Consider the following 13,803-nt stretch of genomic DNA (forward strand, 5'->3'; position numbering starts at 1 on the left):
GTAACCAGAGGTACCACTGTACTGGTATCTACAATATACTGTATTTTTAGAAATTCATGTTATCTGCTGAAAGTGAAACCAATAGGATCAGATGACACAACTGCCAGTACACGGGAACCTCATGTTATGTACCATCCACCTTGCGAACACTGCGGGCTACGAGCTCCACTAACCTGGAAGTAGATGCCCCTTGTTGTGAACTTTGCCCTGGGATGTGAGTGAAAGTCATGCACCAGCAGTGCAGCAGCAGCAGAAGGCGCCATTCGCTAAAGTGCGCCTCATGTTACGAGCGGTTTGGGGTTACAAACGGACCTTCGGAACGGATTAAGTTTGTAACCGGAGGTACCACTGTAGTAGTAGAAGGTAGGCAAATCTCTACCAAAATGAAATGACAAAGGAGTGGTTATTTTGCCTTTAATGTAAAACACCTTAAATTTGCTTTGCAAATAAGTCCACAAATGCTGCTATCTTGCCTATGCTAGTTGTGACGTGCCAATAGGTATTTCCAGTTTATAAAAGCTCTTCTGCTTGGTCATTAGGAGAAGATCCTGATTTTTGATAGGTAAGCAAAGAAGTACATATTTACAAAGCAACCTTAAAAGACATGAAGCATCTAGTCTCAATAATGTCCACTTCCAGGTTAAACAGAGCACAGACGCACACTGCTTTATTCTACAAATAGGGATTCCAGAGTTTTAGGCTGAGAGAAAGGCACCTCCCAGCCTGGAATTTCCTCCCTTTCCATCGCAGATGGGTGGGGGCTGACTGTGGTCATTCACTGGTAATCAAAAGGCCCTCTGCACTTGCTCTGGGGAATCGTCTTTCTGACTACTGTTTCACATGACCCATAGGCCTTGAAAATCAGTTCGGTGGAGGCTTTGCTAATAAACTCTGATTTCATGCTGCACAAACCAACTATTAATAAAAGGTCACTGAATGACTAAGTATTATTATTATTCTTTATTAAATTTATATACCACCTTTCATCCAAGGATCACAGGGTTTACAGTGTTACATGTAGCTTAGTTCAACTTGATCACACACTTCCAACAATTTATAGAGGTGCTTTCTCAGCCATAAATAGTAGACTCTCAGACTGAAAACAGCAAAAACACTAATTAAGAATAGTTGCTTCCAAGTAGCATAGTAAGATTTATTACAGAAAAGGTGTTGTCATGCAAGTGGCAGAAGCTGAAGTCATTGTCTTTTAAGCCCAGTACCCCGATTTAAGCTGCAATCCTAAAGCACACTTGTCTGGGAATAAGCCCCACTGAAACAGTGAGATTTATTTCTGAGTAAACATGCATAGGGCTGCAGTTAACAAAACCCACCAGAGAAATTAACCTGAGCATTATGGTACCACACAATCACCATTCACCTTGATGAGTCAAAGAAAGACATTAAGTGCTTAAGATAGTCTGTTAAATGACCAATAGATATATGGTGGTGAAGCTGAGATCCCAGAGGAAATCGGCCATATCTGACACGTGTATTGTATTGATACTCGGTAATTTTTAGCTACTACTTTCCCAACATGACCTTCTCTACCCTCTTGAACTTTTTGAGCTCAGCAGATAATTCCCAGTATCGAAGGTAGAGCCACATTAGCCTTCCATTCTGACGTTTATTGGTGTTAAGCAAATTACTGCAATAGGTATCATGCCTGAAAATATCTTTTAAGCCAGTTTCCAGGTCCAGATCCACAGCAACTGGATCAGTTGCTGCTCTAATCAGCAAATTCTTCTCCACTTCCAGTCGCCGGTGTCTTGGTAGCACAAGGCTACAGTAAATGTCCTGCCTTTCCGTAAGAGCATCTTCAAAATCTTTTAGTAAAGCAGTTGCTCTCTTTTGCCACTGCTCTTCCTTCTCCAGGCAATTCTGATACAAAGCACCGGCAGCTCCAGAGTGCTGCAGAATCTGCTTCTCTTGTTCTAATTTTGTACGTTCTTGTTCCAGAGTTCTTCTTTCTTCTACCAGCTTACGGCTCTGAGAGACAAGGGCTTCACGGTAACTTACTGTCCTGTTCCGTTCCTTTTCCAGTTCCAGTTCCAAATGGGCAACTGTGCGGCGGTTTTCTGTGATTATGTCACGATACTTAGATTCAAGTTCTCTCTGCACTAATGAGAGCTTCCTATAGATATCTTTTCTTTCTCTTTCTATCTCTTTCTGAGACTCCCTGGACCAGATCCAACCTGCAATGCATGATTAATACCTCATGATTAATACTGAAAATTTGCAACAAAAATATCTAATAATACTTCCAAAAATAGCCCCAACATTAAGGAAAATACCTATCTGTTAAATTATGCCTAGGTCTGACAAAGTCCCACTGGGGAGTACAGGGATGTTTTTGATGCATTTTCCCCTCCTTGGTTTTAATGTGTCTAAGTGGCTTTGTTTGTAAGTCGCTTTGGGTTGCCTTGGACAAGATAAAGCGACTAAGAAATTTAATAAATCATAATAAACGTGCAGGGGGTTGAGCCTATGGGTGGGGTGAAGGTTTTGGCACTTGCTAGATTTAGAATATGACCCCAGTTAAAAATAAGTTGCCAACACGGCAAACAAAGAGAAAGAAAGCGAGAGACCCTTGACTACATTATTATTATTTTCTGAAATAGAGATGCAGACATAAATACTACGTTGACATTCCAACAGCCACCCTAGGCTTCCTTCTTTATTAAAAGGAACCCCCATTACTTCTGAAAGCACACGTTGTGTTTGAAAGTCACCTCAATTTCAAAAGTCTTGTTATGTGATATGAAGAGCAGCTAGTAGCGGTACTGCTGCGGCGGGAAGGGAAACAGCGTTTCTGTGAGCTCTGGCACTCGTCAGGAGGTTCCTTTGTGCCAGAAGCGGTTTAGTCCTGCTGGCCACATGACCTGGACAAGTGCTGCTCCCTCGGCCTGAAAGTGAGATGAGCGTCGCACCCCATAGCCGCCTTTGACTGGACTTAACCGTCCAGGGGTCCTTTACCCTTTTTTTTTTTAAGTGGCAAAAAGCCCAAAGCCCAAACTCCCTGCTTATCTGAAGCTAGTCAAAGCATTCTTTGGATTCTAGCCATTACTTTAATATATCTCTCCTGGAGCCTCACCAACCCCCCCCCTCAAAAAAAAACCCCAGACAAACAACAATTATAGTGATTTGACTTTTTATATGCACTTTATACTTCTGGACCAGAGGAAATATTACATTAAGAACTTGAAAACTACATTTTTGAGGAGAAATTTATTTACCCATAATAAGCACATCTAACGCCAGGTTTGCCCATATCCTATGTACGGCCATCACTCTTACTCTTTTTTAATAAAAAAGTAAAATGTATTTCTTTTCCTAAGTTTACGTTGGCTTTGGTTGACTTTATCCCACATTAGGTCAAGCCCACTGCAGTTTTTTAAAAAATATTATTTTTATAATTTATTCAATTTGTATACTGTCTTTCATCCATAGATCTCAGGACGGTTCACAGCGTAAAAATGCAAGGTTTCTAAGAGATTGCTACATTAAATCACCCAGTCCAGTTTGTACCAATTCCTGTCAAGATAACTCATCCAACAAACTGCAAAAAGGAGAAAGTCTAATTTTATTTCAAATGTCACTTACGGAAGGCGGCCAGCCCCAACATGGGAACCAACAAGGCATAATTCCATTTGCTTCCATGGCCTTCATCTTCCCTTGCATTAGGATGGATGTTCCAGTTAGGAGGGTCATTTAAATTATTCATGGACAGACCTTTCAAATTAGAGGAAACAAAACATTTAGGTTGTTTTAATACCTGACTGTAAAATTCATTCTCAACAGATGCGTTTAAACTGACACACTACCAATACAACTCTCAAGGGAAGGGGTGGAATAGTTCAGCGCCCACCAAGTGGTGGGGATGTGGCCATGAAGGTGAGCCAGGCCTCAGATTCCCTCCTCTGCGTTGGCTCTGTCCACCTTCCTTTCTCTTTGCCCTCTTCCTTCTTTCCGCTGCATCATTTGACCCTTTGCTTGCTCCTCACCTACTACTACTTTCCTGCCCCCAACTTTGCCCTAGTTTCTGCTTCTCCTGCTGATTTCCCTTCACATTTTCACTCATAGCCCATCCATCTAGACGCATTCCTTACACATTCCTGTGGGAATAATCACGGTAACAGGTGTGGGTAAGAGAAAGGGATTTGTTTCCTTGCTACTGATAGTACAAAGGAAACACCTAACTGGCCTTGTGCTTTTACTCACTGGTGTTCCTGGGAGCAAAGGTCATTCAGAGGGCTTTCTCTCGGGTGAAAAGCACACATGCTCCCCAGCCTGCATTTGGCCAGTCCAGCCTATTACTTTCACTTCCATCTCATCTATGCAAAGGGCATGCAAAGCAGTTCACAAGAAAATGGCCAGCCCAGTAAATGTGGAACATTGCATGCAGAGGTTAGGAAGTCACTTTCCAAAATTCAATCATAGTGCATGTACAAAAGGGATGGGGAACCTGTGGCTCTCCAGATGTTGCCGAACCACCATTTGCATCAGCCCCAGCCAGCTGGCCAGTGACCAGGGATGAGGGGAGTTGTAGCTCAGCAACATCTGTAGGGCCACAGGACTCCCCCATCCCAGGTTTACTCGCACTTCAGTACTTTTGAATATTCACAGCATTTCTAAACGAAACATTAAATGAACATGAAAGACAAGGACATAAGAGAAATAAATAAATCCTTACCCTTAATTTCTCTTTAGCAGTCAAACAAATTTGATCACTCAGAAGATAAAGGGAAAAGCCTCTTGATCAAAGCCATCCTGGAACTAAAATTAAGTTAAACAGTTCATGTTTTGCAAGGAAACATAGGCATACATTTCTGAACACAGTACTAAAATTATTTTTATTTCGATGAACTTTTTAAATTGGCAACACCAGGTTGCTAATTCAAAGTATAATTTTATCTTTACTTGCTAAAAGTGATAAGATCAAGGGTTTGGAAAAAAAGGAACTTTTCTCTTTTCAGGATATGGAATATCATGAAATCTAAGTTCATCCCAATAAAAGCCCTGTGCCAGTATTTATAATAATTTCAACAGCAATCTGTTTAACAGTGGGGGAGAGGATATTTCCATAATAATTGACAAAAGAGTCCCAAAGGTGTTATGGAAAAAAAAAATTCTGACTTGACTTTATATAACTTGACTTTATATAACTTCTCTACTGTCACAAAAACAAAGGTGAAACACAGCCAGATGGGTGGGGTAGAAATAAATAATAATAATTTGTACCTGCACATCCCACTGTTAACAAGCTACATATCCAGAAGCTGTTTGAAAAGGCCCAAGTTTCCCTTGACTATTTATCACTTTATGCCAGTGCAAATGATAATATTCATGTGTGAATGTACATTTACAGACAAAATTTAATTTGCCCAGATGTCACCAGAAATGCAATGCATTTCAAATGAATCAGTTCACACTTAGCTGCCAGGCTTCATGTGCATCTGTATCGATGTTTACATGTAAGACATACATTACTTAATTTCTCTAGAGTGACTGGCCACTGAATATTTGATTTACTTAAACCAAAAAGCACTTGGGTGCCTGAGATGACATCAGGCTAACTGACAATTCTACTGGCAGTGCCAGCTCTGTAGTAGCCCATTCACGCAGGCATCTCTATTGCTGTTTTCATTTATTTGTTTTAGTTACTGTTTCAGCCAGCATGGTCATTGCAAAAATATATTTATTGCTCCTAAAACAGTTATCAATTAAATACTTGCAGAAGGTTACATGTAAACTACAAAGGAAGCTGTAAGTCACTATCATATTAATTCAAGGATCACTTTATTTTAACCTGAAGTTATGAACATGCCAGTGTGAACTAGCCCTGTGTTTATAGGAATCAAGCGATAAACACACATGTAGAAGAGGCCCAGGTTTTTTGACTGTATGATGTAAACCACTCCTTTCTCACTCCTTTAAGCACTAACTACTGCTAGAGGCCACTGACCTTTGGGCTATCACTCTATATGTTTCATGGCCACATTTGAGAAATATACCCAAACTCTTAGAAGCCCTTGATACAGATATACACATACAGTGCACCTATGCACTTTCATTCATTCATTTTATTTGTATTTCCATACACAAAAAATCATGCTCAAAAGCGGCTTACAACAAAGAAAACAGGAACGCATTTCAAAATCAAACAGTGAAAAGTCAATTTCATAATAACATAGCAAAACAACACAATAGCAAATTTAAAACAAAAAAACACAGTACATTATAAATGTAGGATTACGTAAACAACACCTAGTATCCAACAACAAGAATAACAAGCCAGCTTTACAGTTTCAGCTTGGTCCTAGAAAAACCCCTCCCATGTTATTGCTCACAGTCCATCCTAGGGGTTGGGGTACCTGAAAACATCCCTCCTCCCAGTATGCATTTTAATACCAATATTTGCCATATATTGGAATGAAAGTGCATACTGGGAGGAGGGATGTTTTCAGATGGGGAACTTGTGGCTCACCAGGTGCTTGAGGCTAGCCAGTGGTGTGGCCAAGATGGTGTACAACACCACCTGGAGGAGGGCTACGATCCTAGATAAAGGCAGTATAAACGTTCACTGCACATAGAAAACTAGCCTATCAGGAAAGCCTAGGCTAGAACCCTTCAATCCCTCAATGTTATTAGCTCTCTCTACTTTTAATTTTTTTTCTGCTCCAGTGGAAGAACATTTAAACCACACAAATCCTTGACCGCAGCCTCAAGTGGAACAAGCCCAGCCAACTCCACCCAAATCTCATTTCTTTCTGAAAAGCAGAACCTTTTACTTGACTTATAAAAGGACCACGTAAGAAAAAGAGTGGGGGGGGGGGACGACGGGTTTGTTGCTATTCCACGTGCCTTGAAAGCATCCGGCGAAGCCTTTAGTTCACCTAGGTCCCCTGCAGGGGAGAAAATCCGGCCCCCAAGTACCTTATGGGTCGAGTTCGATGCCGCCTTTTCGCACCTTCGCTTGTCATCTGTCAAGCTTTCTCTTGGTCCTGGTACGTAGTAGAAACAGACACGTAAATGCTATTGTAAAAATGCTATTGTTTTATTCTGTTTTTAACGTTGCTTTAAGGGGAAGGGCGGGCAATAAATATAAATTTATTACACGAACATACCTAACTGTTATTATAAAACGTGGGCATTCTCAAGCGCCCTCCTGCCAAAGCGCCCTCCCAGCTCACGGGGAAAGACGGAGGAAACCAGAAACAAGACGCCCCCCTCCCTCAACCTCCGCGCGGCTGGGACCCCCTAAGGTTTCTCTGCGCCTGCGCAAGGTGCCCTTTCAAGCCCCGCCCCGCTCTTGGAACGAACCATCCCTGTGAGGACAAGGGGAAGGACGATGATAATGATTATTTCCCCCCTCGGAAACTCTTTCGAGTACAAAAGAACGCTAGGCAGACATACTTTTCCTCTTTGGGGGAACCGAGAAAGGCATTTCGCGTCTCTGTCCCTTTAGACCGTGAGGTGCCTTTGAAGGCTCCCGCTTGTCCCCCCTCTCCGGTTGGTTGGTTCCTCCCGCCCGCCCTCGACAATTGTTCGGTCAGGGCGACCTTCCCCCGTTTCTCGTGCGCAGGCGCAGTGAGCCCGCTCTCTGCCCGGCCTAGTTTCTGAGGGCCGGTGCGAAATGGCGGCGGCAGTGGCGGCTTCGCAGGCGTTGCGGCGCTTGAGGCAGCTCCGCGCGGTAAGTGCGCGGCGGGAGCCTGGGGAGGAGGAGGAGAGTCCTGTGCGGGGCGGCTCTCCCGTGAGGCTCAGCCGTCCGGAGACGACGAGGGAGAGGGCGGCGCCGCTGCTCCACAGGCAGCTGCCCGGCCGCCTCGCCGGCTCCGCACCGCCGCCCTTTCCCCAAATAACCCCGGGGCGCTATGCAGGCACCGCCCGTGGCCCCGATCCTCCTAACAACCCCGCCAGGTTGGCTAGCCTGAGGGGGAGGCGGGTGGCCGGTCCTCAAGGTCACCCGCGGATTCTCTCATAGATCCATCCTTTGCCTCATATGTATAATCCATATAGACAGATCTATATTATGCTAAAACAGAATAATAGAATCGTAGAGTTGGAAGGGGCGCTGAGGGTCATCTAGTCCAACCCCGTGCAACGCAGGAATATGCAGCTGCGCCATTAGGTAACCTGCAACCTTGGCCTTATCAGCACCACACTCTAACCAGCAGAGCGATTCACTTGGGTCACATGTTGTAGCAAATTACGAAACATCTATGCGTCCTCATAAATAATACTTTGAGAGACCTTTAAAAATAAATCTTAAGCATAACCCCTCCCCCCATCAGCCAGTAAAGATGAAGAGGTCGTTTCAAAGGCAGCTCAGTTTCCCTTCATTATAGTCACAGCCTTCTAAGATGATGCCACGCTTCTAAGATCATGTAGTAATCTTCCAATCGTAGGATAAGAACAATTGGGGAACATTGCAAGGATCACTGCGGCTCTCCATGTGCTGCCTCTCAGCTAGTTCTGGCACATGTGCAAATGATTACAGGTGCACCAGTTCTTTCGGGGTGAATTAGATGGTGTCCCTTGAAGTTCTGTTTTATGTAACAGGTCTTGGCACCCAGTTCTCTTGATGCTGAAGCATCTGTATAAGAACATAAGAATAGCCCTGCTGGTTCAGACCAATGGCCCATCTGGTCTGGCGTTCTCTTCTCACAGTGGCCAACTAGATGCCTATGGGAAGAACGTGAGCACAAGAGCAATCTTCTCCCACCCGCCCCGCAGTTTCCAGCAACTTGTTTTCGGAAGGATTGCTGCCCCCCCCCCCAACTGTGGAGGTAGAGCATAACCATTGGCAGCCCTCTCCTTCTCCATGAATTTGTCTAATCCTCTCTTAAAGTCATCCAGGTTGGTGGCTGCCACTGTCTCCTCGAGAGCAAGTTCCATAGTTTGACTAAATCTCCAAACATTCTGTTTCATTGGATGTCTACAAGTTCTAGTATTATGAGAGATGGAACTTTTCTCTACTTTATCCATGCCATGCATAATTTTATAAACTTCCATCGTATCTCCTCTTACTCACCTTATCTCTAAACTAAAAAGTCCCCAATGCTGCAACTTTTCTTCATAAGGCACTTGCTCCCCCCCCCCCCCCCGAATCATTGGGGTGGCCCTCTTCTGAACCTTTTCCAATTCTACAATATCATTTTTTTAGGTGAGGTGACCAGAATTGTACACATTCCAACTTCAGTTGCATCATAGATTTCAGAATTATGATACCAGCAGTTTTATTTTCAATTCCTTTCCTAATGATCCCTGGTATGGAATTTGCCGTTTTCCACGACTGCTGCAAACTGTAGCTTGCTGTTTGCATTACAGTCTAGCCAGGCAAAAGCACTCGAAGGTAGTATGTGGAGCAGGGCCAGTGAGAAGTGCAGCATGGAGAGAGCGGAAGTGTCTTGACAGAGTCCAGAGGGTTGGCTATAGATGCCTAGGGAGTCACATTTGGTCCCTGGGCCTGTGGTTCCTCCACCACAGTTGTAGGGAAACACCAAGCCAGTCTGGCACTTCTGCTTGAGACCTGGCTTCATTAACTGAGGGACCAATTCAAGCAGCAGCCCAGTATATGCATTACACTAAACCATTCTTATTTTTAAAGTATGGTTTAGCAAGAAAATGCGGGACGCGGGTGGCGCTGTGGGTTAAACCACAGAGCTTAGGACTTGCCGATCAGAAGGTCGGCAGTTCAAATCCCCGTGACGGGGTGAGCTCCCGTTGCTCAGTCCCACACCTGCCAACCTAGCAGTTCGAAAGCACGTCAAAGTGCAAGTAGATAAATAGGTACCGCTCTGGCGAGAAGGTAAACGGCGTTTCCGTGCGCTGCTCTGGTTTGCCAGAAGCGGCTTAGTCATGCTGGCCACATGACCTGGAAGCTGTACGCCGGCTCCCTCCACCTATAGAGCAAGATGAGCGCCGCAACCCCAGAGTCGGCCACAACTGGACCTAATGGTCAGGGGTCCCTTTACCTTTATAGCAAGAAAATGCACTGTGCTGGTGAATGCTGCTCAAAAGTAATTTAAACCATAGTTTGAATTTTATTTAAATTATGGTTTGCAGTGATGCAAATCAGGTCATTGATAAACAATGAGGTGGGGAATAGTGTCCCATGTGAGGGGCAGTGCTGCCAGACCCCACCTCCTTTGGCGCATCATCCTTATTCTTTGTTCAGCCCTCCACTAGTTTGAGGGCAAAGGTTTGGGTTGGGAAGCCTCCTCAACTCATAGAGACCGCATGAGCAACTAAAAACCTTGATTTTGCAGGATTTTAGATTGTGAAGGGAGCCTCCATGAAGTGAGGAGTCTCCCTGCTTCCGACATTTGCCCTGGAGCTTAAAGTGTTTCTGAGGGGCAGGGCAGTGCTTACAAGTGCTGTGGAAGTCAAATAGGGCTTATGAGAAGGTGTACTAAGAAGACTTTCCAAACTGGTCCCCTATCAAAACTACACTGCCCAAAATGCTCCTTATAAAGTAGGTATGTGGGGCAGTTTACCCAAACTACCTTGAGGACTGAAAGGTTATCTTTCAGTGGCCAATATGAAGGAGTTTTAAGTCCAACTACTGAGCTTCTACTTGAAGTTTGAGAAGTTGTCATCTAAATTGTTTCTTCTAATGTGTTTCCTGATACCAATGGAAGCATTACAAAAATTGGAAGGCGGGTTATTGTTTTGTTGTTTTTGATTATTTACTTGTATTTTATTCTGTGACCCACCGTGAGATCTTGTGATGAAGGGCGGTATATAAATGAACTAATTAACTAACTAACTATTTGAGGTCATGAATTACTAACATAGGCATTTGCAAATGCTTGAAGGAACAAAGGGGGGGGGGGTGGAATAACTTATGGGCTTCTTTGCAAAGCCATTTCTAACCTGTGTTTTACCATTTAAATGATTACTCTTTCTTAGCTGAAAGTTAGATTCAAGGTTGACTAGGGCTTTCTCTTTAACATGAGGGAGGCTTTAGTTATTCTTATTCCACAACCAGTTACATGTTTAGGAAATTCTGTGCTTACTGTAAAGCAGGTCGAAATGCTTGTTGGCAGTTGAAATACTGCCGCTTTGTTTTGCTTAATAGCTGTAGACTCTTCTTTGTCAATGCTGAAACCTCTCCCACCCTCAGCTGCTATTACAGGGCATTTTGCCCTGAGCAGAGAGAAATCTAGAACTTCATTAACTATGAACCACAAAATTTGAGATTCCCTGCAAACCGTTTGTAGGGTTTTGTAGTCATTTTGTAGGGTTTTGTAGCATGAATCCCACATTTTAGTGCTCCCAAACCTAGTAATTGATACTCAAACCAGGGATCATAGGTTTTCCCTGATACCAAACACTGTTCCATTCACTCCAAAGTGGTGCCAAAGTTTTGTAGACATTTTGTAGGGTTTTGTTTGGTAGGTGTGCCCCACCCCAACTGAGGAATTGCTACTTAAACTGGTTGTAGTTTCATTAACTACGGAGTAAGATAGTAACCCACTTTTGGGGATTGGCAAAATGTGGGGGGTTAACTACAAGAAGGCTGCGAAACAATTGCAAAACTTTGGCATCGCTTTGGAGTAAATCAGACAGTGTTGGATTTTGAGTTTTGTTAAGCAGGAACCCTGGTTTGATGTATCAGTTACTGTGCTTTTTTGCGGTGTTGCCAAAGGTGGGCTTTTCACTCCAGAATCCCTACAAAACAACTACAGAACTTTGGCACCAGTTTGGAGTGGATAGGACAGTGTTGGGGTTTGGGGGGGATACCTAGGATACCAGTTTGAATATCAGTTATTCCATTTTGGGGGCCCTACAAAATGCAGGGTTCAAGCTACCAAATGCTACAAAATGGCTATGAAACATGGCACCAGTTTGTAGTGACTAGGACAGTGTTGGATTTCTGGGTGTTACCTACGAACCCCAGTTTGATGTAACAATTACTCAGTTTGGTAGCCCTGCAAAACGACTACAAAATCCTACAAAAGGGTTGGAGAGGATCCCATATTCTAATATTTCTGTGTCAACCAGTTGAGATTTTCACGAGGGTTTTCCTTCCCTTCAAAGGGAGCATATAGACATAGAATCAGAGTGTCTTTCCATCCAGTCTGTGAATAATGAATTTAAAAGGTAAAGTCACATTTGAAGAAGGAAGACAGTTAGCTTATCCTTGAGCTCTTTTACATTAATTCTTGCCAAAGTTTGATTTTTGAAAAAGAGGGCAATTCAGAAATGCATTAAAGTGCTTGGAACAGCTTAATTGCAGGTTAATGATTTGCTTTTCTGTACTGTTATACATTCCTGTGAATTACTTGTAAGCAATAAAACAAAGTAAAGTTATGCTAACTTTATCTGAGCAAATATGATGATGTGGTAAAACATAATAGCAAACTTGATCTATGAATTGAGACTATGCAAAACGCAAACCCTGGTTGTTACATTGTGGCCACATTTACATTTTGGAAACCATTTCGTTAAGGATATTGAGATTTGTTGGAAGGTCCCTATTTGTCTCCCTGAGCTACGATTAACAGAGTGATTTAACAATCAATCCTACTTCCAGGGAACCACAACTGTTTAAATGTACCGTATTTTTCGCCCTATAGGACACACTTTTTCCCCTCCAAAAATGAAATGTGTGTGCGTCCTATGGGGTGAATGCAGGCTTCAGGAAGCTATCCGCAAGCCTTGGGAGCCCGCGGGAGTTCCCGCCCAGCTCCCACGCTTGCGGAGAGCTGCCTGCATCCCGAAGCCTGGGGCGCACTGAGCAGTCATGCCCCGGGCTTCGGGTAGCTCTGCGCAAGCCGCGGGAGCCCTCCCACCGCTTGCGGAGAGCTGCCTCTATCCCGAAGCCTGCGGCGTGCTGAGCAGTCGCGCCCCAGGCTTCGGGGAGCTCTTCCACAGCTTGCGGAGGCTCTCACAGCTTGCGGAGAGCAGCCTGTTCTGGGGGCTGGGGTCGGGGGAAGCTCGTTTATCACATAAGTTATAACACTTCCTTTGTCTTGTTTCAGCAGGGGCCAGCAGCTTGCCAGGCACTCTCTCGCAACTTTCACTTCACTGTTTATGGAAAGAAAAGTGCGTCTGCCAAAGTATCTGATTCAGTAAGTTCTTACTTGTCTGGCATATTGGACATATTCTAATAGCAGCCTTCCCCAACCATTGGTTGTGCTGGAAGTTGTCCTCCATAAGATCTTGAGGGCGCCAGGTTGCGGAAGTCTGTAGGAAGGCCAGCGTTAGACTTTAGCCATGCGTCAGGTGCACTTTGCCACTGGTGCGGGTCCAGTTGCAACTGTGTGGAGATCTCTGGATGCCAGGTTGGCAACTGACATCTCCATCTGGCTGGCCCTTCCAGCTTTCTTAAGCAGGTAAGCAGAAGAGCTTATTTATTACATTCATATCCCAGCTTTTTCTCCAAGGGGTACATGGTTTGCTCCTCAGCTAATCCCTACAACAACCTTGTGGTAGGTTTAGAGGCTGTGACTGGCCCACTTCATGACTGAGTGCGGATTTGTGCCCTGGTGTAGGGCTTAATCCAGCATACTAACCACTACATCATTCTGGCTTCCTAGAGTACTTGTGCTATGGGGCAGCTATATAAATTTAAGTAGGTAAATAAATACAAGGAAAGCAAAATGTCACTTAGAGAAGGATATGAAATATTTTCTTTGAAGCTTGAATTTGTTTAATTGTTTTATTTGATGTTTTAATGTGTTGTAAACCACTTTGATAATTTTTTCTTTAAAATATAAAGCGGACTTAGAAATGAAATTAATAATAATAATAGAACTCATTGTAGGGTTGGGGGGGGTGGAAATGGTGCCTAGACAT

General features: G+C 43.8%; 2 protein-coding genes across 11 annotated transcripts in view; one reads left to right on the forward strand and one right to left on the reverse strand.

Moving 5' to 3' along the window:
- Positions 1-946: 946 nt before the first annotated feature.
- On the reverse strand, positions 947-7,279 carry CCDC127 (coiled-coil domain containing 127). 6 transcript variants are annotated; one of them, XM_083709891.1, is made up of 6 exons: positions 7,125-7,279; positions 6,934-7,001; positions 6,444-6,554; positions 4,691-4,767; positions 3,601-3,729; positions 947-2,192 (listed from the first exon to the last, which is right to left on the reverse strand). In XM_083709891.1, exons 5-6 carry the CDS (start codon positions 3,719-3,721, stop codon positions 1,522-1,524), a joined length of 792 nt encoding a protein of 263 aa, XP_083566017.1. In that variant the 5' UTR covers positions 3,722-3,729; positions 4,691-4,767; positions 6,444-6,554; positions 6,934-7,001; positions 7,125-7,279; the 3' UTR covers positions 947-1,521. The 6 variants fall into 6 exon arrangements, with proteins under 6 accessions (XP_083566017.1, XP_083566013.1, XP_083566012.1 ...); XM_083709887.1 differs by lacking the exon at positions 6,444-6,554 and having other exon boundaries at positions 4,691-4,773; positions 7,125-7,253; XM_083709886.1 differs by lacking the exons at positions 6,444-6,554; positions 6,934-7,001 and having other exon boundaries at positions 4,691-4,773; positions 7,125-7,261.
- A 110-nt stretch (positions 7,280-7,389) lies between these two features.
- The window catches only part of SDHA (succinate dehydrogenase complex flavoprotein subunit A), a 31,408-nt gene continuing 24,994 nt past the window's right edge, over positions 7,390-13,803 (forward strand). The window contains exons 1-2 of one of the 5 annotated variants that reach the window (XM_083709378.1): positions 7,390-7,690; positions 12,987-13,076. In XM_083709378.1, the coding sequence (XP_083565504.1) occupies positions 7,634-7,690; positions 12,987-13,076 (147 nt within the window). In that variant the 5' untranslated portion in view covers positions 7,390-7,633. The remainder of the gene's footprint in view (positions 7,691-12,986; positions 13,077-13,803) is intronic. The other 4 variants (XM_083709379.1, XR_014557444.1, XM_083709381.1 and 1 more) reach the window with 4 other exon arrangements.

The sequence above is a fragment of the Podarcis gaigeae genome, assembly GCF_964106915.1.
Source record: "Podarcis gaigeae genome assembly, chromosome: 13".
In the NCBI taxonomy this organism is placed as follows: Eukaryota; Metazoa; Chordata; class Lepidosauria; order Squamata; family Lacertidae; genus Podarcis; species Podarcis gaigeae.